Source organism: Sus scrofa, chromosome 8 (genome assembly GCF_000003025.6).
Source record: "Sus scrofa isolate TJ Tabasco breed Duroc chromosome 8, Sscrofa11.1, whole genome shotgun sequence".
Classification (NCBI taxonomy): domain Eukaryota; kingdom Metazoa; phylum Chordata; class Mammalia; order Artiodactyla; family Suidae; genus Sus; species Sus scrofa.
Window position 1 is genome coordinate 4,546,187 of NC_010450.4, and position 24,703 is coordinate 4,570,889.

Genomic DNA, 24,703 nt, shown 5'->3' on the forward strand with positions numbered 1-24,703 from the left:
CAGATCAGACTCCCGGGGGTGGCCCAGGACCCACCTTAGCAAGCTTCCTGGTGATTCGGACACAGCCCCAGCTGGAGGAGCGCTTGGTCAGTGTTGAGAATGGGGCACCCTTGGGGCGAGCAGGTGCCTGGCTCGGGGGGGGGGGGCCTCGGTGAACGCTGGCTGTGATGGTGTTTGAGTGCCTGGGGCCAGGGGGCCACCAGCCCGTCTCTCCCTCTGCTGACCTGGGCTTCTTTCCTCCCCTAGGATCCCAAGTGATGGTGGTTTACGCTGAGGAGGAGCTGAGCCCTGCGAGACTGGTTAGCACGGCGGCGGAGCTGGGAGCGGCGCCGGCTGGCCGGCGGGAGTGAACACGGGATCTCAGCGTCTCAACCCAGAGGAAGCATGTCTAAGAAAGGCCGGAGCAAGGGCGAGAAGCCCGAGGTGGAGATGGATGCGGTGCAGATGGCCAACGAGGAGCTGCGGGCCAAGCTGACCAGCATTCAGATCGAGTTCCAGCAGGAAAAGAGCAAGGTGGGCCGTGAATCCGGTGAACCATACTGTGGAGGGTGTGTTCCGGGCCGAGCTGGGGCGGGGCCTCCGCTCGCCCCACCTTAACACGGGTGCGACATCAGTGGTGGTACAGGTGCCAGTCCTGGCCCCTCCCATGTCCGGCCCTGATCTTGGACCTGCCGCTTCTCTCTCTGCGCCGCACTTGCCTCCCCTGCAAGACGAGACCAGAGCAGTGCCACCTGATGGGCCTGCGATCCGGAGTGAGGACATAAATATGTACACGTGAAGGGCTTGGTACGGAGCCTGGCTCTGCGATGGGAGCTCTATTGCTCTCGCAGGGCAGGTTTGAATTTGGAGCCAATCATTAGGACGCCCGGTTGGGTACCAGTCAGTGGGCTGCCAGATGGACAGCCAATCACAATAGGAGGAGCCTGTCAAGCAGATCTGGCTTTAAACCTCATCTTGGCCTCTGACTGGCTTCCTGATCTTGGGCAAGTGACATAAAGTCCCCAAATGTCCGTTTTCTTATCTGTAACGCAGCAGCATAATAACTGCCCAGCTTAAGGTTGCTTTAAAGATCTTAGGTAATGGAAACGAGAGACGCCCATCTGATGCCCGGGGCCCTGCTGCGGTTGTTACGGGTGGTGTGGTTCTGACCTGGGTGTTTTGAGGGCAAAGCAGGCAGGGCGTGGGATGCTCCTCCAGCCCAGAGAGGAGAAAGAGGGTGGGGTCTGGGCTTGCTCCCGAGGGGCTGGGCCAAGGGCCTGGCCTGGTAGGGGAGGGGGAAGGGGTTCGGGATTCACCTGCCAGGATCCCCTGGGGTTGTCAGCCTGGCAGCTGGGCCTGGAGGGGCTGACGGGGAAGGAGCAGGAGCAGCTGTGCCCATGGGGGAGCCACACAGCCCACATCATTCGGCTGGGTCTCCTACATCCACCACTAACTCCCCGGGACCTTGGGCCAAGCCGGGGGCTGCCCTCTGCCTCAGTTCCCCATCCGTTAAACATCTGCCTCCCTGACTCCCCGGGGACCTTGGGCCAAGCCGGGGGCTGCCCTCTGCCTCAGTTCCCCATCCGTTAAACATCTGCCTCCCTGAGTCATCTGACGAATGAATGGGAGTCAGAAACAGGGCCTGGGCACCGCCTGCCACATGCGGCTACTCAGCGCTGGCCCGTTTATGTGTGTCTGCTGCACAGGCCGCATCGGGTATGTTAGAAGCCTCCTGACCCCTGCAGTGACCTCGGAGGTCAGAGGTGGCTTTCCGCACATTATAGGTGAGCGACCTGGGGTTGGAGAGGAGAGGTGACTGGCCCAGGTGGATCGCCTTGCTGGGCTGCCACACTGAGCTGCCACAGCCTGCGGCGGGATGGTGGGGGTGGGGGGAGGCTTCAACAACAGAGATTTCTACCTGCACCGTCCTGGAGGCTGGGCGTCTGAGATCAGAGTGTGGGCAGGGCTGGTTTCTCCTGAGGCCTTTCTCTTTGACTTGTAGACCGCCTGGCCTTCCATCCTTGACCTCTTCTCCCTGCCCCCGCCGCCCCGCCCCGCCACTGTGTGTGTGTCTGTGTCCTCACTTGTCCTAAAGGGCACCAGTTATATTGAATCGGGACCCACCCTGGTGACCTCACCTAACTTAATGAGCTCCTTTAAGCCCATCTGCAAACATGGTCACGTTCCGGGTTCTGGGGGTTAGGCCACTGAGGAATTTGGGGTTCTGCACAGCTGCGGGTGTTGGCACTGGCTTGGGAGCCGGCTCTGCAGGAAGCCCAGCCCCCTCCCCAGGTGCCTTCTACCTCCACGTGCTCTGGCTGCCCGTTTTCTCGACCCGGCCACCTTGTGGCCCTGCTGGGGGGCTGACACAGCAAAGAGAGCTTCTGCTCTCGGAGAGTTCAGCAGTGTGCTCATTGGCTGGTATGAGAAGCATAGAGTTGCAGTTGTGTTGAACTGCTATTTCGATATGCTCTCATGACATGGGGGCTGATGTCACATTTCCAGCACTGTTACCTGAGCAGAGGAGCCCCACCGAACACCATAGAACGAGGGGACGTGGCGAATGTCCCTGTCGGTTCAGCCACACATTCATCGAGTGCCTGTAGCTCTGCTCCAGCCCTGGCCTGGGCCTTGGGCAGTGACTCAGAAACAGCGGCCCTCAGGCGGGCTGGGCGCTCAGATGCTCAGGATGCTGGCGGGATGACAGGACTTGGGGTGCTTCGTCAGAGATTATAGGAGTCCAGCAGTGGCCAGAGGGGCCTGAGAAGCCTTTGCAGGCGTGGTCTGGAGCTGGCTCTGAAGGATTTGCTAGCCAGGGAGGAAGGGAGCAGGATTCATATGGTCCCAAGTCTCCAGCATCCCTGGGAGTCTTCTTAGCGCCCATTGGGGTGCCAAGGTCACCAGGGCAGTGTCCCTGACATGTTGAGGCCCATGGTCTGGGGTGGGTGGGGGCAGAGAGGGCCACGGCCAGCACTCGGGGCTTCTCCAGGCTGCCCTGCACATGCCTGTGCTCACCGCCTGGGACCAAACCTCCCTCGGTCCGTCCGTCTGCTTCAGCTCTCCTCCTCCCAGCTGCCTTTACGGGGCAGTTGTGGATGGCCCTGTTTCACTGGGAAGGATTGGGACGCTCTGGGAAAAAGTCAGGGTTCTTCAGACAGAAACAGAACCAGTAGAAGAGAGATAGACGGGGATTTTTTTTTTTTTCTTTTTTTTTCAAGGAAGTGGCTCACGTGGCCATGGGGGGGGGCGGGCGACAGATCTGAACTCTACAGGGCGGGCTGGGCGTGCTAGGAGGCATTGACCTCGCAGGCTGCGGACAGAATTCCCTCCTCGTCCGGGCACCTTGCTCTTCTCTCTTAAGGCCTTCCACTGACTGGGGGGGCCCACCCACGCTGTGGAAGGTCACCTGCTTTACTCAAGGTCTAAATGTTGATCACATGCTTCACACGTCCTTCCCAGAAGCATTTAGACTGGTGTTTGGCCAAAAGACCTGGGACCATGGCCCTGCCTGGTTGCCATGTAACACGAACCATCCCAGGTCAAGTAATTTGCCCAGGCAAGTGCACCCGTCAGCGCAGAGTCGGAGTCCGACAAGACCCAGCCTTCTGATTCAATTCGCAGTCAGCATTAACCCAGAAGATCAGGGCAGGTTGCCTCCTCGGAAGGAGGTCGCATTTAGTTCCTCCCCGGGGAGATCGTGTTAAATATTTAAAGTCCTGGCTTCCTGGCACTCAGTCCGGTAGGACAGGTCCAGTTCTAGCTCGCGGCTGAGATGGGCCCTCTGACCGGCCCTTGTTTTATTTCTGTGATTGTCTTTGAGGGATGGAGGTGCTGATCTCGTGTCTTTGCCTGGCTGGTTTTATTTGCGTCTGTCCCTGCTGTTACAAGCAAGGCGCTCTCAACCCAGATGACAATGCAGAACACCTAGCGTGACCTTGTAGAACTCAGCTATGGTAATTTCAGCGCGTTGGTGCGCTGTAAACAGTGTGGGCTGGGGGACGTGTTGCCGCTTTCCCCGGAAGCAGCTTGTCCATGAGAGACAGATTTGTTCCAGTGCTTCAGAGATTAGTGTAGTTTAGAAGACAAATGGATTGTAAAGGCGTCCTGTGGAATGTGTGTAATTGTGATATTTGAAATGAAAAGGTCGAATAAAGCTGTGGGGAGCGTTTGAAGAAAGCACTCCCTGGGCGCATTTTACAAATTATTAACATTTCACAAATAATGCTTTTAAGTTGTTTGCTGATACCTTTCAGTGGGCTTGGCAGCCCGGCATCTGCAGGGCACCAGCTCGGGCGCCCATAGGCCTGGGACTGAAGCCTGCCTCTGCCCCTTGGCAGCCCCTCACCCCGGGCAGGTCACCAGGGCACCTTACAGCAAAGCAGAGTCCGCTCCCTTCCGAGGCTGTGAGAGGTTCCTGCGGGGAGCTCCCAGCCCAGGCAGGGGAGCCACTCAGCAGTGATGGCACCTCCATCCCTGCTGCCCTCTGCCTCCACCTGCTCGTCTCCTCTAACTCCAGAATTCAGGGCGTGGGCACTGGTAATGTATTCTGGTTTACCACTTGTTCAGCTGTGATGAGAGAGCTGATTTCGGCCTACTTTGTGACTGATAAATTGTCCTTCCGTGTAAATGTCCCAACTGGAATGACACAGCTTGGCTCCTCTCCAGCACCTTCAGCTGTTCTTCCACGGCCGGGAAGACCTCAACAGCATAGCAGCAAAGAGCCGGGGTGCAGCCGATGGCAGTGTCGGGAGGGGAAAACGGGAGCCTGGAGACCTGCAGAGGGTCTCGGGAGCCTGTCCTACACCAAGGGGCACAGGGAGGTGGCAGGCATGGCCCTCGGACCCGGTCCTGCCCCTGACGTTGACCCTGACCCGGTCTGCCCCCCTCTGGCTACAGGTGGGCAAGCTGCGGGAGCGGCTGCAGGAGGCCAAGCTGGAGCGCGAGCAGGAGCAGCGGCGGCACACGGCCTACATCTCGGAGCTCAGGGCCAAGCTGCACGAGGAGAAAACCAAGGAGCTGCAGGCGCTGCGCGAGGTGCTCATCCGCCAGCACGAGCAGGAGGCGGCGCGCACGGCCAAGATCAAGGAGGGCGAGCTGCAGCGGCTGCAGGCCACGCTGAACGTGCTGCGCGACGGCGCGGCCGACAAGGTCAAGACCGCGCTGCTGGCCGAGGCCCGCGACGAGGCGCGCAGGGCCTTTGATGGCGAGCGCCTGCGGCTGCAGCAGGAGATCCTGGAGCTCAAGTCGGCGCGAAAGCAGGCGGAGGAGGCGCTCAGCAACTGCATGCAGGCCGACAAGACCAAGGCGGCCGAGCTGCGCGCCGCCTACCAGGCGCACCAGGACGAGGTGCATCGCATCAAGCGCGAGTGCGAGCGCGACATCCGCCGGCTGGTACGTGCGCCGCCCCCCTGCCCAGCGCACCCTGCCCTCCCGCACGCGCATGCCATGCTTCCAGCGCACCCGCATCCCGTCCTTGTACACACGCTGGTCCTTCCCGCACTTGCGCACCCGCCCTGCGCCCACGCACGCACCCGGTCTTGGTTTCGGGCACGCGCCCATCCTCTCCACAAGTAAATGCTGAGTTTGGGGGACCCGCTGTGCTCCAGGCATGGTTCTAGGCCCTGGGGGCCCAGCAGAGTCCCTGCCATCCCAGGTGTGGAATAAAGGCTTGGGCAGGTCTGTCCTGCCTGTGGGAGACACGGTAAGACATTTTAGGACTGGAGGCAGGAGGACCACGCGTCCTTTTAGACTCCCAGTCCAGCCTGAGGCTCTAGACTGGTCACTAGTCGGTGACAGAGCATCGGGTCATGGCTTAATCCAGGGCCAAGATGGCAGAAGAGATGTGCTGGTTTTCAGTTTCTAATTTACAGAAAAATCTAAGCCCATGCGAATACCGAGTTCTCAAAAGTAGTTCTCGGCCCCCTTTCCCTTCTTCTGTCGCGGTGCTGTCATCATGTAACAGGAAGAGAAGGCTTTGGAGAAGGTCTGGTCCGGGTGTGAATTCAGCCGCCCGCCCTTGTTTGCTGAGTGGCCTCGATCAGGTTACTCACTGTCTCTGAGCCTCTGGTGCCTCATCTACCAAAGGGGGATAATTGCACATGTGCTCCAGCATTCGCAGAATTGAGTTAACGGAAGCATCTAGCAGCAGCTTATGGTTTGTAATAGATGGACGTGTAAAATACCTCTCTGTTACAGGAAGCAGCTGTATTTAACGTAAACAGGGAGAAACAAGCATTAGCTAAGAGATTGAGCTTCGTTTAAAGCACACCTAAGACGTGGTATCTGTTTGCTTTTCAGTGCCAAGCAGAAATACCCACAGCTCGGGTATTCTCAGTGTGTGTGTGTGTGTGTGTGTGTGTGTGCGCTCGCGCGCGGCCCACTTGGACAATAGAGTGAAAAGAATAAATGTCCGTTTCTCCCATCACCCCCCCACTTGATAAATGCCCTCCTCAGACAGGCCTCTTGGCAGCATGTTCAGGAGGTGGCCTGTGTTTCGTTTCTTTGTCAGCAGGATTGGATTAGAAACGCAAGAAGGGTTCCAGGCTTCCACTGACACATCTAATGTGCCTCTTAAGACACAGTCCAGAAGAAAAGGCAGTCGCGGGCAGAGCGGGGTTGGTCCTTGGACTCCCTCCGTAGACCAGTTAGGATTAGGTCTGGGACAACTCCCCCAATACACAGGGGCTTACAATCTGCAAGTTATTTCTCCTTCAGGTACAAAGTCTGGAAAGGGCTCCGCAGAGTCGTGTAGGCCTCAGGGCCTCTCTGCTTTCCCCTCCGAAGGGGCTCTGGGCCTGGTCCTCTGGGTCCCTCATCCCAGGGACTGCCAGTCATCACATCTGCATCCCAGGCTGGCAGCAGGAGGGCAGATGGCTGAGGCTGTGGTCTTCATTTAAGAACAATTTTCTCGGGAGTTCTTGTTGTGGCTGAACCCGACCAATATCCATGAGGTTGCAGGTTCTATCCCTGGCCCTGCTCAGTGGGTAAGGATCGGATCTAGTGTTGCTGTGAGCTGTGGTGTAGGTCGCAGAGGTGGCTCAGATCTGGCATTGCTGTGGCTGTGGCGTAGGCTGGCAGCTGCAGCTTCGATTAGACCCCTAGCCCGGGACCTTCCATGTGCTGTACCTGCGGCTCTAAAAAAAAAAAAAAACACTTCATTTTGGAAAAGAAGCTTCCACTTGCATCTCTTTGGCCAGAAGTTGCCAGTCTCACCCAGTGGCAAGGGGAGCTGGGAAATTCATGGCAGCTCCTAATAATCCCTTGTGTGGTACTCTGTTCATTTTGGGCTGCCATGACAAAGTCCATGGCTTAAAACATCAGGAGTTTATTCTCTCACGGTTCTGCAGTCTGAAGTCTGAAATCAGGGCGGCAGCAGGGCTATGCCCCTCTAAAGGCTCCTTTCTTGCCTCTTCCAGTATCTGGTGCTTGCCAGGAATCTGTGGCTTTCCTCGGCTTGCAGCTGCATCACTCCAGCCTCTCCCTCCACGTGGCCTCCTCCTCCCCACACGGCTGTGTCTTGGTCTTTTCTCATAAGGACGTTAGTTAGTGGGTCTGGAGCCCACCGCAACCTGGAATGACCTCATCTTAACTTAAGTCTTAGGTGCTTCTACACAGACCCTGTTTCTAATAGGATCATATCCTGACTTTCTAGGTAGACATAAATTTGAGGGAACATCCTTCACCCAAGGGTAGGTACCAAAGGGGGAGGGAGACTGGATCTTGGGGTAGCAGCTTCTTTCTCATTCTTTGATTCCCCAAATTTGGCAGTGAGGTGGAGCTCACAAAACTATTCGCAGATTAGTGGGTTTGTTGGGAGCTGGAAGACACTGAGACGAGTGTCCCGATGGAGCGGGCAGCTGAGAAGTGATTACATTCTGAGCCTGTGGGACAGAGTGAGGGCTTTGCCGGGGTGGACCTGCATTTGAATCGATTCTACTGCTGACCAGAGTGTGGGCACGTTCGCTTTTCCGGGCTTCAAGCTTATCTGTAAAATGGGGTACGTAATGTCTACTTCGAGGGCTTTTGAAGCCGGAGAGAGAGAGCATATCTCTGAAGTACAGATCCAGTCCTGAGCTCACGCTGTCGTGTTGGGAAGAAGTGAGAGCCATCGTCCAGCTTGCTCTTCTTTCACTAACACAGTCGGTTAGAATTCTTTAGTTGCAAGTGACAGAAATTCCACCTCACACCAGCTCGAACCACGAGTCTGTTGGCTCTCATGACTGAAGTGGCAAGATCAGCCTCAGGCACAGCTCCAGTGGCACTAATAACCTTACTCAGGACCCTGGTTTGCCCCGGCTCCAAGCTCTCGATGTGCTGGTGAGATACCATCGCCGTGCCAGACCCTGCACCACACAGGAGCCAGTCCAGAGAAAGTGAGAGAATAAGAAAATAAACTCCCAAGGAGGGTCCTGGCAATGCCTTCTTCGGGTTGTTGGCTCTGATTAGCTCATGTATCCATCCCTGAGCCAATTATCTTTAGGGGGTGGGGCCATGCAGGTGGTGTGAGCCAATCAGAACCTGCCCTGGGAACTTGAAGTCATTTCAGCCCCACCCTCTCCTGAATCACATGGTGAGCCCGTGAGTGTTGGAAAAGGGGGAATGGATGCAGGGAGGCAGCCCAGGAATGTCTGGCACACTCAGGGATGGGGTTCGGGAAAGTTCAGGAAGCTCAGTGCTACAGGTTTTATGCTTTGTCGGGGTCCTGAGGGCAGGGGACCGGATTGCTAAGGACCCGGCCTGGGGACAGACCAGAGTGGACAAACAGTGAGAGTGCCTGCCCTCAGCTGTGTGGGCTGGCAGGACTCCGAACCTCGGGAACCTCAGGACTCTGGCTGGGGAAGTGTAACAGCGCAGAACGCGTTGGCTGCAGAATCCCCTCTGCATTGTCCGTCCCTTCCTGGATGCCGTCCTCCTTCGTGGAGACTTTTCTAGGAACTTTTCCCGTGTGATAGGCTGCAAACCCTTTTGCTCATTCTAGGCTGAGAATTTGGGTTTCCAGAATTGTCTTGCTTACGGCGCTGCTCCTTTCTGTGGGAGGAACTAGTGTAGTGCAGTGGTGGGAGCTGCACTTCTGGGTTCCAGTGCAAAGCAAGAAGCGTGCAGCACTTGCATCTCTGTCTACTGAAGGGGACAGACTGGAACCCTACCTGTTAGCTTGTATCACCCCCAACCAGCACCACCGACTCCCCTCGCATTCTTTTTTTCTCCTAGCACGAACCCCACTCTGATCTGCTCTAGTGTTGACTTCTTATGTTTTCAGCTACCACCCGCACCCCCCGATGGAAGCTCTGAGGGCAGGGATTCTGATCTGTTTTGCTCATCACTGGTTCCCAGCTCCCGTTGATGGCAGTCGATTCAGTATCACTGAATTATGAAAGCAGGTGAAGTCGTTTATTAGTGAGGTCCTTTCACATAGTTCTCACCGCTTCTGGATTGAAATCTGCAGTGGCAACCGTGTCTTAGGCATAATTTCCTTTTCTTCCCTACAAAGGGGAGGGGCTCCCACCCTTTCAGAAACAGTTTAGCCAAAGCAGGGAGCTGTGGGTGGGGCCGTCAGCCGGGGGAGCCCCGGGCACATTCTGCAGCTGCTGCAGGTGAAGCTGTACCAGACTCAGACTGGGCCGGGGTTCCAGGAGGTTGTCCTGGGCAGGGGGTTGGGATGCGGAGGGAAGGCGAGCATCCTTTTTTCCTCCAAAGAAAGGCAGCTTATGGAGTTTGTCAGAACCATGGAGACCTTGCTTGAAAACCTCAGCGTGGAGTGTGGGGGTACCGTTTTCCTCCTTCTATAATCTCAATTATATTTTATCACTTTTTCATAAAGTACTATTGAAAGAAAATAGCCTTTTGTTAGCCAGAAGGGGATTTGAGCTCCCTGCTGTCTGCCCTCTGGGCAGGGCTTTTAACCAGTGTTCCCTGCTGGCGAGATCTGGGTCTGACTTCAAAGTGTGATCCAGAAGGTAAGCGTTTCAGATTACACTCCACTCTGACTTGTCACCCTCTGCAAGTGTGCTGAGTCGGAAGGGTGTTTGTGTTAGTTTCCTGAGGCTGCCTTAGCAAATGGCCACACTCTCGGTGCCTTCAAACAAGAAAAGTTTATTCTCTCACCATTCTGGATGTCACAAGTCCAAAATCAGGGTGTCCGAGGGGCTGTGCCCCCTTGAAGTTTCCAGGGGAGGGTCCCTCCTTGCTTTTCCAGCTTCTAGTGGCTCCAGGCGTGCCTGGGCTAGCGGCTGCAACATTTCAGTCTCTGTCTTCCTCTTGTACGGCCTCCTCTCTAAGTTTCTCTCTTCTTCATCCCATGAGGACACTTGTCATTGGATTGAGGACCTGCCCAGTTAATCCAGGGTGGCGTTTCACCCACAAAGACCCTTTTCCCAGACAAGGTCCCGTTCACAGGTATCTGAAGTTAGGACGTAGACATATCTTTTCAGGACCACACTTCAAGCCACTCCAGTGTTCTTTCTGTCCTTTCCCCAACATTTGCATAACAAAGGAGACAAAAGTCTAGGAACGACAAGAACTACCATTTATGGAGATAGCTAGTGCTGTGCAACAGTCATGATTAGAGCTGATGTTTGTTTCATGCCCACTGTGTGCCAGGCACTTCACATATGTTAATGCATTTCATCTTCACCACGTCCCTATTTTTTTTCAAGTTTCTTTTTTAAAAATTTTTATTGGGACGTTGCTGGCTTACAAAGTCGTGTTCATTTCAGGCACACGACAAAGTACATCAGTTGTGCACATACGGCTCTCCATTCCTTTTCAGATTCTTTTCCCGTGTGGCCTATTAGACAGCATTGAGTGAATTTCCCTGTGCCCTGCAGTGAGGCCTTGTTGCTCGTCTGTTTTATATATAATAGTGTGTATAGATCAGTCCTGCCTCCCCCTAATTTATCCCCCCACCACGTTCCCCCTTTGGCAAACCTAAGTTTGGTTTTGAAATCTTCGAGTCTGTTTCTGTTTTGTAAGTTCTAGTGTATCATTTTTATTAGATTCCACATATTAGTCATCTCATATAGTGTTTGTCCTTCTCTGTCTGACTTACTTCACTTAGTATGATAATGTCTAGGTCCATCTATGTTGCTGTGAATGGCATTATTTCCTGCTTTTTATGGCTAAGCGCAACAACCCTATTCTTATCCCCATTTCATAGATGAGAAAACCGAGGCAGGGGAAGAAATTAGATAGCTAGACCAAGGTGATGGGGCTGGTACGTGGTGGCATCAGGGCTTGAACCTGGGCAGTCTGGGCCCAGTGGCCTCGATCCTAAATATCCTGCCTGTCTCCTCTGTTCCCTTTGGTCCTCACAGCTCCCCTGTCAGGTGGATATGCCTATATCCCCGTGTTACAGATGGGAGCCTGAAGCACAGAGAGGTCGAGTGACTTGCCAGAGGTCACACAGCTTGCCAGAGGGGACTTAGTCTCCAGTCCCCACCTTCTTATTCCATACATAGTGCTTTTTCCTCTGTGCCAAGTGGTTTTATATCACATGGCTTTGACCTTTACATCGACTAATCAGCGTAGTACCCAGGCACGTTGCCTTCCATACAGGCCTGCTCATGGCGGGCACACCCTGGTGTGTGTTGAATGAAGCCACAGATGCCACGTCATATAGCCTGTATCCAGATTTTGTTGAAACCGTCCTTACTAAAGCATTAGTGTTCTTTTCAGAACTTTTTGGTACCTTATCTCAAAGAGAATTTATTTCTGATTCTCATGCTGATAAAGTAATCTCTGTAGCTGAAACCATTATGATTTTTGTCAATTAAAGAAACTGAAGTGCTTGGGAAATATTTCCCCTTAATGCCGTATTAGTTTCCTGTGGCTGCTCTGACAAAGCACCACAAATTGGGTGGCGGAAACCATAGAAATGCATTTGCTCACATTTTGGAGGCCAGACATCGGAAGTCAAGGTGTTGATTTCATTCTTTCGGATGACTCTAGGGGGACCCTTCCTTCCTTCTTCCAGCTTCTGGTGGCTCCAGGTGTCCCTTGTCTTGTGGCCACGTCCCCCCAGTTGCTGCCTCCATCTTCTCCCTGCATGTCCATGGGTCTCTCCTCTTATAAGGACATGGGTCATTAGGCCCCATCCTACTCCAGTGTGACCTCATCCTAACTCACTATTATTATCATTTTTTTTTTTAAACAAGTGGCCACACCTGTGGCTTGTGGAAGTTCTCGAGCCAGGGGTCGAGCCACAGCCACTGTAGAAGCAACACTGAGTCGTTATGTTGTGAGCCGCACGGGAAGTCCATTGAACTCATTATTTTTTGAGGCTATAGTTAATTTGCAATCTTGTGTTAGTTTCAAGTGTACAGCGAAGTGATTCAGTTATACATACATACGTGCATATATATTCTTTTTCAGATTCTTTTATATTCTAGGTTATTACAAGATACTGAGTATAGTTCCCTGTATTATGCAGTAGGTCCTTGCTGTTTATCCGTGTATGTAATAGTTGTATGTTAATAGTGTAGATGTTAATCTCAAACTCCTAATTTATCCCTACCTCCTGCTGTCTCCTTTGGTAACCATAAGTTTTCTCTGTCTGTGCGTCTGTTTCTGTTTTATTAATAAGTTCATTAGTACCATTTTTTTTAGCTTCAGCATACAAGTGATATGATATTTGTGTTATTTTCTCTTAGTATGATCATCTTTAGTTCCACCTATGTTGCTGCACATGGCAAGATTTCATTCTTTTTTATGGCTGCGTAATATTCCATTAGATAGTTTTAGATATATTTATACCTCATCTTAACTAATTATATCTACAGAGACCCTGTTTCTAAACGAGGTCACATTCTTAAGTTAGGAGGGACGTGGATTTGGGGAGCAGGGCATCCCAATACAGTGCCCTTCCTGGGGCAGTTTTCCAGCTGTGGGCTTTGTGTCAGAAACAGCGAAGTGTGTGGCCCGCGGCTGAAGCTCCCTCCTCTGCTCGGTTTCCTCCAGGGAACGAGGGGCGAGGCTGGGCTGGGGGAGCTGGGACTTGGGCTGCAGCTCGCACATGAGAGGCTGAGGCCCTTTGGAGGTCCCAGCAGAGACAGGGCAGTCACGGGTTCTCTGACCCTGGGGCTGGGAGGTGGCAGGGTGAGGGGAGGTCGGAGTGTCAGCTGCGCACAGGGAGTTAGTGTCGTGGGTCAGGAGGACAGTGCTGGCTGGGGAGAGGATGCAGACTGGGAAGGGGGCTGGGCCTTGGGAACTATGGACCCCATGGGTGAGTCTTAAAAAAAGCTGGAAATGGAGACACCCCCCCAAGGGCGGGACGGCGGGAGCCATTCCTGCAGCAGGTGGTGGGGGACAGAGTCAGTTCCGGTGACAAGGAGAGAGGGCAAAAGCCTGTGCAGTGGGTCTGGGGACCGGGAGGGGCCGGAAACCTTAGCTGGAGGCAGGGGGTCATGGCCAGATAGAGGGAGACCAGCTCTGTGATTTACTGAGCTGCGGGGTGGGGGTGGGGGGCTGGAGGGTCGGGATTTGACACTCTTTATTAAGGTCAGAGGACACAGCACGGATCTGTTTTGATGGTAAGTGTCTGATGGACCACATGGGTCCCTGAGCCCGAAGCTCTGTGCTCCCCTGTGCTGGGGGCGGCGACAGGGGAGCAGGGCCTGGGCTGTGCCCAGCGGCCCGCTCTGTCCCGGGTCCATGGACCTGCTGAACCTTCCCCTGGGCCAGGGCCCAGCAAGGGAGTGCTTCCCCTGGTCGTGAGCCCCTAAGATCAGCTGCTCCCTCTTTGTCTTTTCAGATGGACGAGATCAAGGGGAAGGACCGCGTAATTCTGGCGCTGGAGAAGGAGCTCGGCGTGCAGACTGGGCAGACCCAGAAGCTACTTCTTCAGAAAGAGGCTCTGGATGAGCAGCTGGTTCAGGTCCGAGAGGCTGAGCGGTACCACAGTAGTCCAAAGAGAGAGCTCCCGCCCGGCATAGGGGACATGGCCGAGCTCATGGGCGTCCAGGTGAGGGGCTCGTGCAAAAGCACCGGGGCCTCGGAGCCCAGCCCCTGCCGCCCTTCCTCCTCCTGGTCATTCCTCCGGCAAACTTGCCTGCCCGCCTTGCCCCCGCCCCCTCCCATCTGTCCGTCTGTCCGTCCGTCCTTCCCTCCCTTTGTCTTTCTCCCGGAACTTGCCCACCTTCCCTGTGTGCCTGGCCCAGCGTGAGGCCCGGGGGACAGAGGTGAGGAATGGGCTGCCGTTGCCTCCCGTGGTCTTGGAGCCGCTGAAAAGAAAGAAAGGACAGGAGTGCAGCGTATTCAGTAGGAGCTCAGAAGAGGACCCGGTCAGGACAGGACAGGACTTAAAGGCAGAGCCAGCCGCTCAGCCGGCAGCCAGGGCGTCGGGGCCACAGCCAGGGCTTAACAGGCACAGGGGAGGCAGAAGCCTCATTCATTCATTCATTCACTCAGTAAACACTCGTGGGTGCATCACACGCACTGCGTGCAGATACCACGTGAGGCGCTGGCCTTTCAGGGGTGAGTGAGGAGGACGCGGTGCCCTTGAGGGACAGCCGGGCACATCCGTGATGTGGCCCCATCAGGGCTGCTGGGCGGCGGGGGCTCAGACGGGACGTCCCCAGAGCCCGTGCTCGGCAGTCAGGGGACCGAGGGAGGGTTTGAGGTCTCATCGCCTTTGAGGGGGGGTCTTTCCACGTGTTGCTGGACTTGGGGGAGCCCCAACACGGCATCCAGTCCCCCTAACGAGGGGCTCAGCTTTGTCCCGAGAGTTTTCCGAGAAGGGTCCGTGGGGCTCTTTGCTCCGTTAAGCTTCTCCAAAGTACGTTCATGTCTCGGTTCTTTTTTAGGATCAGCATATGGACGAGCGAGACGTGCGGCGATTTCAGCTAAAAATTGCTGAACTGAATTCGGTGATACGGAAGCTGGAAGACAGAAATACCCTGTTGGCAGACGAGAGGAATGAACTGGTAAGCAGCTCCCCACGGGCAGATGGGGCCTGCGGGGTGCAGGGAAGCAGCCCCCGGGGCCACAAACCCGGCCTTGAACGTGAAGGGAAGGCACGGGCCATCGGGTTTCTCTCCGTGCCTTCTGAGTTCTTTCTGATTCAAAAGCCAACGCGTGCCCATTGAAGAAACCCGACGGTGCCCTTCGTTTTGCGGGAATTTATCCTGAACAAATAATCACAGTTCAGGGAGCTGTGTGGCCGGTTGTTTGTAACAGAGACCCAAACCAAACCAAACCCCAGTTGTTCAATACGCAGGTATCGCTCTAAGGAATTATGGAGCATTCGCGGGTCATCATTAAGCATGACGTTACAGGAGTTCCCGTCGTGGCGCAGTGGTTAACGAATCCAACTAAGAACCGTGAGGTTTCAGGTTCGATCCCTGGCCTCGCTCAGTGGGTTAAGGATCCGGCGTTGCCGTGAGCTGTGGTGTAGGTCGAAGATGCAGTTCGGATCCTGTGTGGCTGTGGCTGTGGTGTAGGCTGGTGGCTACAGTTCCCATTCGACCCCTAGCCTGGGAACCTCCATATGCCGAGGGTGCGGCCCTAGAAAAGACAAAAAAAAAAAAAAAAAAAAAAAGACATTATAGACCATACTTAATAGCCGTAGAAATTTGTCCACAATTAATGAAATGGTAAAAGCAGACGACAGAACAAAAATACCTTGTCATCCTCCTGATTATTTGGACTTGTTTTAGGTGGTGTGATTATGGCTGATTTTTATTTTTTGCTCATCTGTTTACTTTCTTTTGCATGAAAGTTCACATATTTCTAATTTTAAAAATAATGAATATGGGCTTCTGGTTAAAAATACATTTCTAGCAATTTCTTGAATATGTTTAAACTTGCTGGACAAACGGCTAAACTAATTTTTGTGTCGTGGTAGTCAGAACGTAAACTTCTTGACAAATGCCTCTTATTTCTCTTTATTCTAAATTTTACTGTGAAGGTAAGTGTATTTGAAAAACATGGGAGAAGAAAAGTGTTACTAAGTATCACCTCTTCCCAGTTTTAGCGTAATCAGATTAAATTCATTCGCTTCCCTTGTGTTTGTAGGCATTTTTTATATACCTTTCATCAGACTGTACATCTAATATGAAGTCTCCACTTTTCACTTAAATACTCTTGAGCTTAAAAAAAATCCCTCATGAGAGGCGAAATAGTTTACTAAGTGGATTAGAAAAAAAATATAGCTTCCTTGAAACAATTCAGACCTTCTGAAGTGTTTAAAGTAAGAATTGATACGTGTACCAGCTCTGGGATCTTAAAATCATGACGGGACTACTGTTAACAGTTGGAGGAGGTTTTTCCATACTTTATTTATTTATTATTTATTTATTTATTTGCTTTTTAGTGCCACACCCTCAGCATATGGAGGTTCCCAGGCAAGGGGTCCAATCAGAGCTACTACTACCAGCCTACACCAGAGCCACAGCAATGCTGGATCCGAGCCGCCTCTGCAACCTACACCACAGCTCACGGCAATGCCAGATCCTTAACCCACTGAGCCAGGCCAGGGATCGAACCCTCATCCTCATGGATCCTCGTTGGGTTCGTTAACTGCTGAGCCACGACAGGCACTCCAGATTCTTCCATACTTCTAATGTTTACGCAAACGTATGGATACCCACCAAGACACTTTTGTTGTTTTGTGGTTCAAACGGGATATTTTTCTTAGGTATTGCTGTTCTGCAGCTTTTTTCTCTTGGTGCATCAGCACTCCACGTCAGCGCCTGAAGATCTGCCTTTCCCTTTGTAACTGCCTCGTCCTCTGTTGTGCGGACAAATCATGGTTTATTCAGCCACTCCTCTGCGGGTGAACATTTAGGCTGTTTCAGGTTCCTTTGCCGTCGTCAGCAACGCCCCGCAGAAGATGCTTCTCTCTTCATTCCCGTGAGCCTTTCTTCCTGCAGGACAGAGTTCTAGGGGGCTAATGCTCGATCCCGGGTGCATTTTACCTTTTAACGGCACCCATCCGAGTGTGCTAACTTGCACAGCCTGGCGACCAAAAGCAGGGCTCTGCAGTCAGTCCCTTGTCTTTGGTTCTTGGCTCTGGCGCTTTCTGCGTGACCTTGAGCGCATCGCCCCACATCTTTGTGGCCAGGTTATCTGTGAAATGGGGACGGCCCCTCCTAGGGTCACGGTCAGGGTTAAGTGAGAGAGGATGCCTGGAAGGCTCAGCACTGTTGTGACGCGGGGCGCGCACTGGCAGGTGCAGGGGTTCCTGTGGCTGTCGTGATATTGATGACTATTGCAGTTGTTTCTAATTTTCACCTACTAAAATAACCCTGCAAAGACTGTCACTGTGCATGCAGTTCTCACAACACGTCTCTGGGGCAGATACCACCATTATTCCCATGTTACGGATGAGGAGACTCAGGCCAGAAACTTGCCCGTGGTCATGCAGCTAGACGAAGCCTGTGTCATCGAGGACACTGGAGTCAGAAAGCAAAAGAGGGAGAGCCTCTCATTGTGCGGCCCCCCAGTCCCCGCTCCCCAACCCCACCCTGTCACCTCTCACATCTCTGTCTTGCTGGACCGGCCTCCACACAGCAGAGTGATGGATTATTCTAGAAGGCAGACATGACCGCAGGGCGCTCCTGCCTCCAAGTCTTTGGGGTGGAGGTAGCTAGGGGTGGAAACAAGGGGCAGAGCTCTCCAGCTCCTAAATCAGGTCTCCGCAGGCCCAGCCTCTGCTGCCCACTGCCCACATCTGCGTTCCCGCTGCACTGCAGCACCTGCGTGGGCATGCCCCACTCTTGCCCGTCCTGAACCTCTGGACGTGTGGTTCCCTCACTGGGAGCGCCCACTGGCACCTGTCTCACTGCCTTCCTCTCTCTGTTGGTTGGGCACCCCGTCATGCCATCTCTTTGGCCTAGCCCCCAGCACAGGGCCTGGGCACGGGAGGGGCTCCCCAGATGCTGCTCAGAGAGTGACTGGAAGGATACTCAGAGGACTTGGGGAGCACCTCCAGGGCTGGATGCCACCCACTTATCCCCATGCCCCCCCAGCCCCCACACTGAGCCCTGAGCCTGGCAAGGAGTGGGCCCCCAGGCTGCTGCTGCTGAAAAGTGTTGACCCTTCTTCTGGGTCTGTACCTGGGGAGCGATGGCGGCCAGGAGGAGCTAGGCAGCTGGACTGACCTCTCTGCACGTGACCTTGACCTCTGGGGTTATGCCAGAGGTAAAGGACATATGGACGCAGCTCAGGCCACTTGCCAGTGGGGCAACCTGCCGCCCCCTCCTCTTGCCCTGCTCTGGGCCCTTGGAGGCCCAGGTGGGAGCCTGTGTCTGGAAGCCAGGTGTCTGGGTGTCTTTGAGTGTTTGTGCCACCCAGGAAATGTGGTCCCCGTGGCGACAGCTCAGGCCAGGTGGGGTGGCCGCTGGCCTCCGCAGGTGGCGGCCGCCTCCCCCTGGGTCTCACTCGGCCTGCCCTCCGTGTCTGTCTGACCGCAGCTGAAACGCTCCCGCGAGACGGAGGTCCAGCTGAAGCCCCTGGTGGAGAAGAACAAGCGGATGAACAAGAAGAACGAGGACCTGCTGCAGAGCATCCAGAGGATGGAGGAGAAGATCAAGAACCTCACGCGGGAGAACGTGGAGATGGTCAGTGCTGGGCCCTGGGTGCCTGGTCTCCGCCCGGGCCCTCCAGGGCGCAGGTTCCCCGGGGGCCCCTCCCCCGCCCCACCTCCCCCTGAAGCCTGGCGAGCCGGTCAGACAGCGCCCCCACTCTGCCGTCTACACCCTGGGGACCTTGGGCACAGCCCTCCTTCTCCCCGGGCCTCGGCGTCCTCAGCCGTGAAATGGGAATTGAGCACATCGGTGCTGCGAGGCCACGGAGAGGATGGAGCGATGGCACGGAAGCGTCTCACGGAAAAGCCGGTGCGCTGGGGACGCAGTGTGTGAACGCGCTGCGGTCGTGCTCTGGGCGCTTTGCACGGAGCCTTTTATTTGCTCCAATGGGAAGGGCTGGTCTCTGTGGTCGGGGTGGTGTCTTGCAGCTGTTGGTTAAGGCACACGCTTAGGTTCATTGTCCAAGTAGGGCCAGTCATGTCCATTTTATAGCTGAGCAGACCGAGGCTCCAGGTGATGGCATGCCCTCCTCCAGGGGCCCTGGCAGCCCCAGATGGCAGTGTGTCATTGCCCTGTGGGCCACGCGCTTCTCCCACAGCGCCCAGGCCTCCCAGGCTCCGTGCAGAGTCCACTTCTCCCCCAGCGTCCACCCAGCCCCTCCTACTGGCAATGGGCACAGCCGGCCACATCTTGGGCCTGGCTCTGGTCTCAGCTGTCCACTCCCTCCCTTCGGGGACCAGGTGGCCTCAGCCCTCCCCACCTCTTCCCATCCCATGTCCCTGAGCCCATGCGGTGCCCCGGCGCGCACGGTGGGTCCCCAACAAGCGTTGTGGGTGAGCGGCCCCGCAGCACTCTCCCTCCCCTTGGCTGCAGAAGGAGAAGCTGTCGGCCCAGGCGTCCCTGAAGCGGCACACGTCCTTGAACGACCTCAGCCTGACGCGGGACAAGCAGGAGATCGAGTTCCTGCGGCTGCAGGTGCTGGAGCAGCAGCACGTCATCGACGACCTCTCGCTGGTACGTCCCCGAGGGTGCCCGCCCTCTGGGGGGCGCCTTACAACATCAGGGCTGCAGGGCAATGCTGCTGACGTGGGATGGGGCCTCCCAGAGCCCCTCCTGGTGATGGGCGTGCTCCTGCTTTGTTCTGCCAGAGGCGCCTCGACCTCGTTCACACAGCATCCCCGGTACCTGGGAGCGGTTTCCATGGCTACGCATTATCTCAAGTCTTACCCCGTTATCTCAAGTTTGCCACCATGAAGAAGCAATATCAGTTTTTAAAAAGAGTCTCCTGGCCTTTACAGAGTGGGCAGGATCTGTCCCCAAGCAGTCTGATTGTTTTAGCTTGATTGCTACAGACTGTGAACTTAAAAACCTGAACCTTGTCATCAGGCCAGAATTGGAAGGACTTGCTGAGACTCTGTGTGTGTGTGTGTGTGTGGTGTGTGTGTGTGTGTGTGTGAGAGAGAGAGAGAGAGAGAGAGAGAGAGAGAGATTGGCGGGGGAGCTGTATGTCTTAAGTACATGGAGTGTTCATCCAGAGAATTCTGCAGCTCTCTGTGGAAGGAGCTTAGGTGCGAGGAAGGGAGCATTTGCAGTGAGTTTTCAGAAGCAAAGTGTGTCCTGCTTTGCCCAAGGCGGGTATGTGATGGTTCCATTCATGGATCGTCAAAAAGTGGAAAAGCCAGTGACCAAAATTCCAGAAGAGGCTTTGACCATAATAGTCCAGGCCTCTGGGCTTGCCCACCTCACTGTCCTTTGCTCTTTCTTCTTCCATCCTTCTTTCCACCCATCCCTCCTCCCTCCCCTCCTCCTTCCTCCATCCCTGTATCCCTCCACTGCTTCTTCCATCCATCCTTCCATCCTTCCATCATCTCTGCTTAGTTACAGGAACGACCTTACGCAGCTCAAGATGAAAAAGCATTAACAAAATGATGATTAAATTTGAACAGGAACAATGAACAGCTAAGACTAGAAAAAGTAAAGGTAGCGGCATGATTCAGGACCAGGCGGGACACAGGGTGGATGGACCACATGGGCTGCAGCTAAGCGCCAGACTTGTCTCTGGGTTTCCTGGCATCTGCAGAGCATAGGAACATTTAAGAAGGCGATAACTGACTTTTTTTTTTTTTTTTTTTTTTTGGTCTTTTTAGGGCTGCACCCATGGCATATGGAAGTTCCCAGGCTAGGGGTCAAATCGGAGCTGTAACTGCCGGCCTACACCACAGCCACAGCAATGCCAGATCCTTAACCCCCTGAGTGAGGCCAGGGATTGAACTCACATCCTCACCGATACTAGTCAGATTCGTTTCTGCTGAGTCACAATGGGAACTTCCAAGAACTGGCTGGTTTTCTCCAGTGCACATGCTGCTGCTCCTGCTCTCTAGGTGCCAGTTCTACCGACAGGAGCCACGGGTCCCCACAGTGTCTGCAGAACAGGTTCTAACTTGGGTAGCAAAGAAAGAACCCGAGACCCAGAGAAATGAGGTGTGTCCCTGGCCAGGAGGAGGCCCGCAGGGCTTTGACCCCAGCTCTGTCTGAGATCAAAGCTGCCAGCTCTTTTATTTTCTGCTGTGGTCACTGATAGTGGCAGTCTAGTCAGGACTGCTTAAAGCTTTATAGCTTCCAGCCCCAAAGGCAGACAGGCTGGAATTTTACAGGCCTGGCAGATCTTGGCATTTTTTTCTGGGATGGTCCAAGCCCGGTTACTGGTGTGGCTCTATAGCTGTCGGGTCCGGGAAGCAGCCGTGTGGTGGGTGCTCAGCACCTGCGGTCAGCCAGGCACAGCAGCATCGGGAGTCGTGCCCTCTGAGAACCAGTTGGGTTGGGGGGTGTGATGGGAGGCTGGCTGAAAATGCCACCAGTTGTGTTGTCTTCTAGGAGCGAGAACGGCTTTTGCGGTCCAGAAGGCATCGCGGGAAAAGCCTGAAGCCGCCCAAGGTGAGCCTCTGCTTCGTCTTGTGCCGAATCTGCGGGGCGGAATCTGCGGGGGAGAAGCAAGCAGTCTGTAGAGGGGCCCTAAGGGCAGAGACACGTCTCCGCGTGTGTGAGGGTGAAATGCTTGTTGTAACCGTCTCTCAAAGCCACATAAGTAACAGGCGATGGAGCTGGCTATTGAAATTCATTCATGGAAAACTTAGCGATGAATTGTGTATTTAGGCCTCAGGGGATGCTCGCCCCAAATTAAAAACATGAATACCGAGACCTTTCGAAGGATTCTAACATCTTACATCCTGTTGTGAAAAATCTGGAGCTTTGGGCTTTTTTGGAATAGTGCAGAATGCATTCTTTCTGGAAAACGTGGTTTTGCCCATGGTATAGAGATAGAGTCCAAACATCCCGGAGCGAGAGCAGAGCTGGGCTTGGAAATCTCAGATGCCACGGGACCAAGCCAGAGTGTAAAAGAGTAAATTGCGTTAAAAAGGGACTTGGTGGAGTTCCTGCTGTGGCTCAGCAGTAGGGAACCCAGTGAGTATCCATGGGGACGCGGGTTGGATCCCTGGCCTCACTCAGTGGGTTAAGGAGCCAATGTTGCTGTGAGCTGTGGTGTAGGTCACAGACATGGCTCAGATCCTGCATTGCTCTGGCTGTGCTGTAGGCCGGCAGCTGCGGCTCTGACTTGACCCCTAGCTGGGAGCTTCCATAGGCCGAAGGTGTGACCCTGAAAAGCAAAAAGGGGGGGGTTAGTTTGCCTTAACACCCATAAACATTTTTCACTCCCAGAAGATGTGGGCCCGATCTCCTTTTTATTGAACCAGACAGCCCTCCTGGCTTATCCTTAGGTGGAGATATGGTTATAGAGAAATATTCTGTGAAGGAAAGAGCAGTGCAGATGCGACACCGAATGACCACAGACACCCGGCCTTGGTGTCGGGGTGACTGTAGGGAGTGGTGAGGACTGCGGAAAACTGGCCCCAGAACATCAGTCACTAGAAGACAGTGAGCCAGGTGCTGTCGGATGCTCTCTTTGTTCAAGAGAAGTGGCAGAGCTTACACAGTCGTTTCCCGGGGCTTCTGTAGCAAAGCACCATGACCTGGGTGGCTTAGAACAGAAATGTACTAGCTCTGGTTTGGAGTCTCCGAGTCTAAAATTCAGTTGTTGGCAGCGCCAAGCTCCCTGTGGAACCCAGGGGCAGGGCGGGGGGAGTCCATCCTTGTCTGTTCTTAGCTTCTGGCGATTTGCTGGCCATCGCTGGCTTTCCTTGTCGTGAAGCCACATGACTGTCATCCCTGCTTTTGTCGTCACGTGCCGTTTTCCCTATGCGGGTCTGTCACTGCATGGCCCTCTTCTTGTAAGGACACCAGTCACGTTGGGTTAGGCGTCCACCCCACACCAGTATCCTTCGGATTAACCAGTTGTTGCAGTGACCGTATTTCCAAGTGAGGTCTCCTTCGGACGTCCTGGAGCGTGAGAACCTCAGCTTCTCATTCTGGGGGGACTCAGTTCACCTGTAACACCTTTATGTAAAATCTAAGGGCTGCAAATGTTGGTGCAAATGTTTGCAGTACACCCTGTGGGCCAGTCACAGTGGATCTGTGGACACTTGGGTCAGTGGTTTTTCACGCCATCTTCTCGAATCCTCCAAGCAACCCTGTGAGGCTGGTGTTTTTTTTTTTTTTTTTTTTTCATTTTACAGTTACGGGAAGCATATAGATATAAAATATAGCAATGAGTCAAAGAGATAAAGGAAATTGACAAGGCTGATGACATTTAAACTCAGGTCTGGGGCCGCAAGGCCCAAGCGTGTGCCACCAAGTAAGTGGAATGAGCTGCAGACCTCTACACGCTGACATTTGAATCTCAGAAGTGGGAAGTGGTTCGGCTTGGCTATTTTTAAATACCTATTTTTACTGTGGAAGCGGAATAATCGGAGTGTGGACTGTCTGGGAAGCAAGTCATCCATCACGGCAGCATGTCCCCGGGGCGTCGGGGTTGGCATTTGAATGCAATCCCCCACCCCATCCTCATCCCGCTTCAGTTTTTTGTTTTTTGCTTTTGTTTTTTTTTGTCTTTTTGCCATTTTCTTGGGCCGCTCCCACGGCATATGGCGGTTCTCAGGCTAGGGGTCTAATCAGAGGTGTAGCTGCCGGCCCACACCAGAGCCACAGCAACGTGGGATCCAAGCCAACTCTGCAACCTACACCACAGCTCACAGCAACTCCGGATCCTTAACCCACTGAGCGAGGCCAGGGATCGAACCGGGAACCTCATGGTTCCCAATCGGATTCGTTAACCACTGAGCCACGACGGGAATGCCCAGTTGTCCTTTTTTTTTTTTTAATAACGTAACTGTAATTGCAGGATACACTTTTGCACTCTGGTCTTTTGTTTTTGGGGTTTTTTACTTAACATTATACTGTAAAGCATTTATCCATGCAAGGCTGTCAGCATCAATATATGTTTTCATGGCTACATGATCCGTTGAGTGGATGGGCCCCACGCTTGTTTACCACGCTGTCTGCCGGGCATGTTTGCCTCTAGCTCCTCAGGGGTGTGCATATAGCTGCCATCTGTCTGTCCAAGTTTACAAATTCAGCTCTTCCCGACCCCTGCGGCTGGAGTCGCTGAGTGCTGGGCCGTTCATTAAGTGACCACCCTTCCCCTGTCTGGGCCTGCCTGCTTCTGGAAGTGTCCCCACGGTGAACTCCTTTTGTCCAGAAAGCTGTGCCCAGAGTCTGGCTCATTCCTCAGAGTAGATCCCCCGAAACTGAAGTGTGGGTGGGGGGTGGGAAGACTTTGTGGAGGAACCTTCGCCCCTGCCTCCCCCACCCCACCCCACCCCCGCCTTATGGAGGAGTGGCGTTGTCTCCCACCGTTGCCAGTAATGTATGCGAATGCCACACTTCCTCTGGACAGACACTTACAAAGCAGCAATCTAGGAGTTATCTAGGAGCTCCCTTCGTGGCTCAGCGGTTAACCAACCCAACTAGGATCCATGAGGATGCAGATTCGATCCCTGCCTTGCTCAGTGGGTTAATGATCCGGCGTTGCCGTAGCTGTGGTGTAGTTGCAGACAGGCTCGATCCACGTTGCTGTGCTCTGGCGTAGCCAGTAGCTACAGCTCGATTAGACCCTAGCTGGACTCCATATGCGCGGAGCGGCCAAAATACAAAAAAAAAAAAAAAAAACAAACATGACTAGGATCCGTGAGGATGTGGGTTCGATCCCTGGCCTCGCTCAGTGGGTTAAGGATCCGGTGTTGCCGTGA

At 54.1% G+C, this 24,703-nt stretch overlaps 1 protein-coding gene across 8 annotated transcripts in view; it reads left to right on the plus strand.

Annotated features, from left to right (window-relative positions):
- JAKMIP1 (janus kinase and microtubule interacting protein 1) overlaps positions 1-24,703 on the plus strand; it is a 141,135-nt gene that overhangs the window by 73,335 nt on the left and 43,097 nt on the right. For 7 of the 8 annotated variants that reach the window (XM_021100977.1, XM_021100978.1, XM_021100981.1 and 4 more), the window contains 7 exons: positions 247-513; positions 4,876-5,370; positions 13,727-13,936; positions 14,778-14,897; positions 18,387-18,533; positions 19,374-19,514; positions 21,375-21,434. In XM_021100977.1, the coding sequence (XP_020956636.1) occupies positions 385-513; positions 4,876-5,370; positions 13,727-13,936; positions 14,778-14,897; positions 18,387-18,533; positions 19,374-19,514; positions 21,375-21,434 (1,302 nt within the window). In that variant the 5' untranslated portion in view covers positions 247-384. The remainder of the gene's footprint in view (positions 1-246; positions 514-4,875; positions 5,371-13,726; positions 13,937-14,777; positions 14,898-18,386; positions 18,534-19,373; positions 19,515-21,374; positions 21,435-24,703) is intronic. The other variant, XM_021100982.1, reaches the window with a different exon arrangement.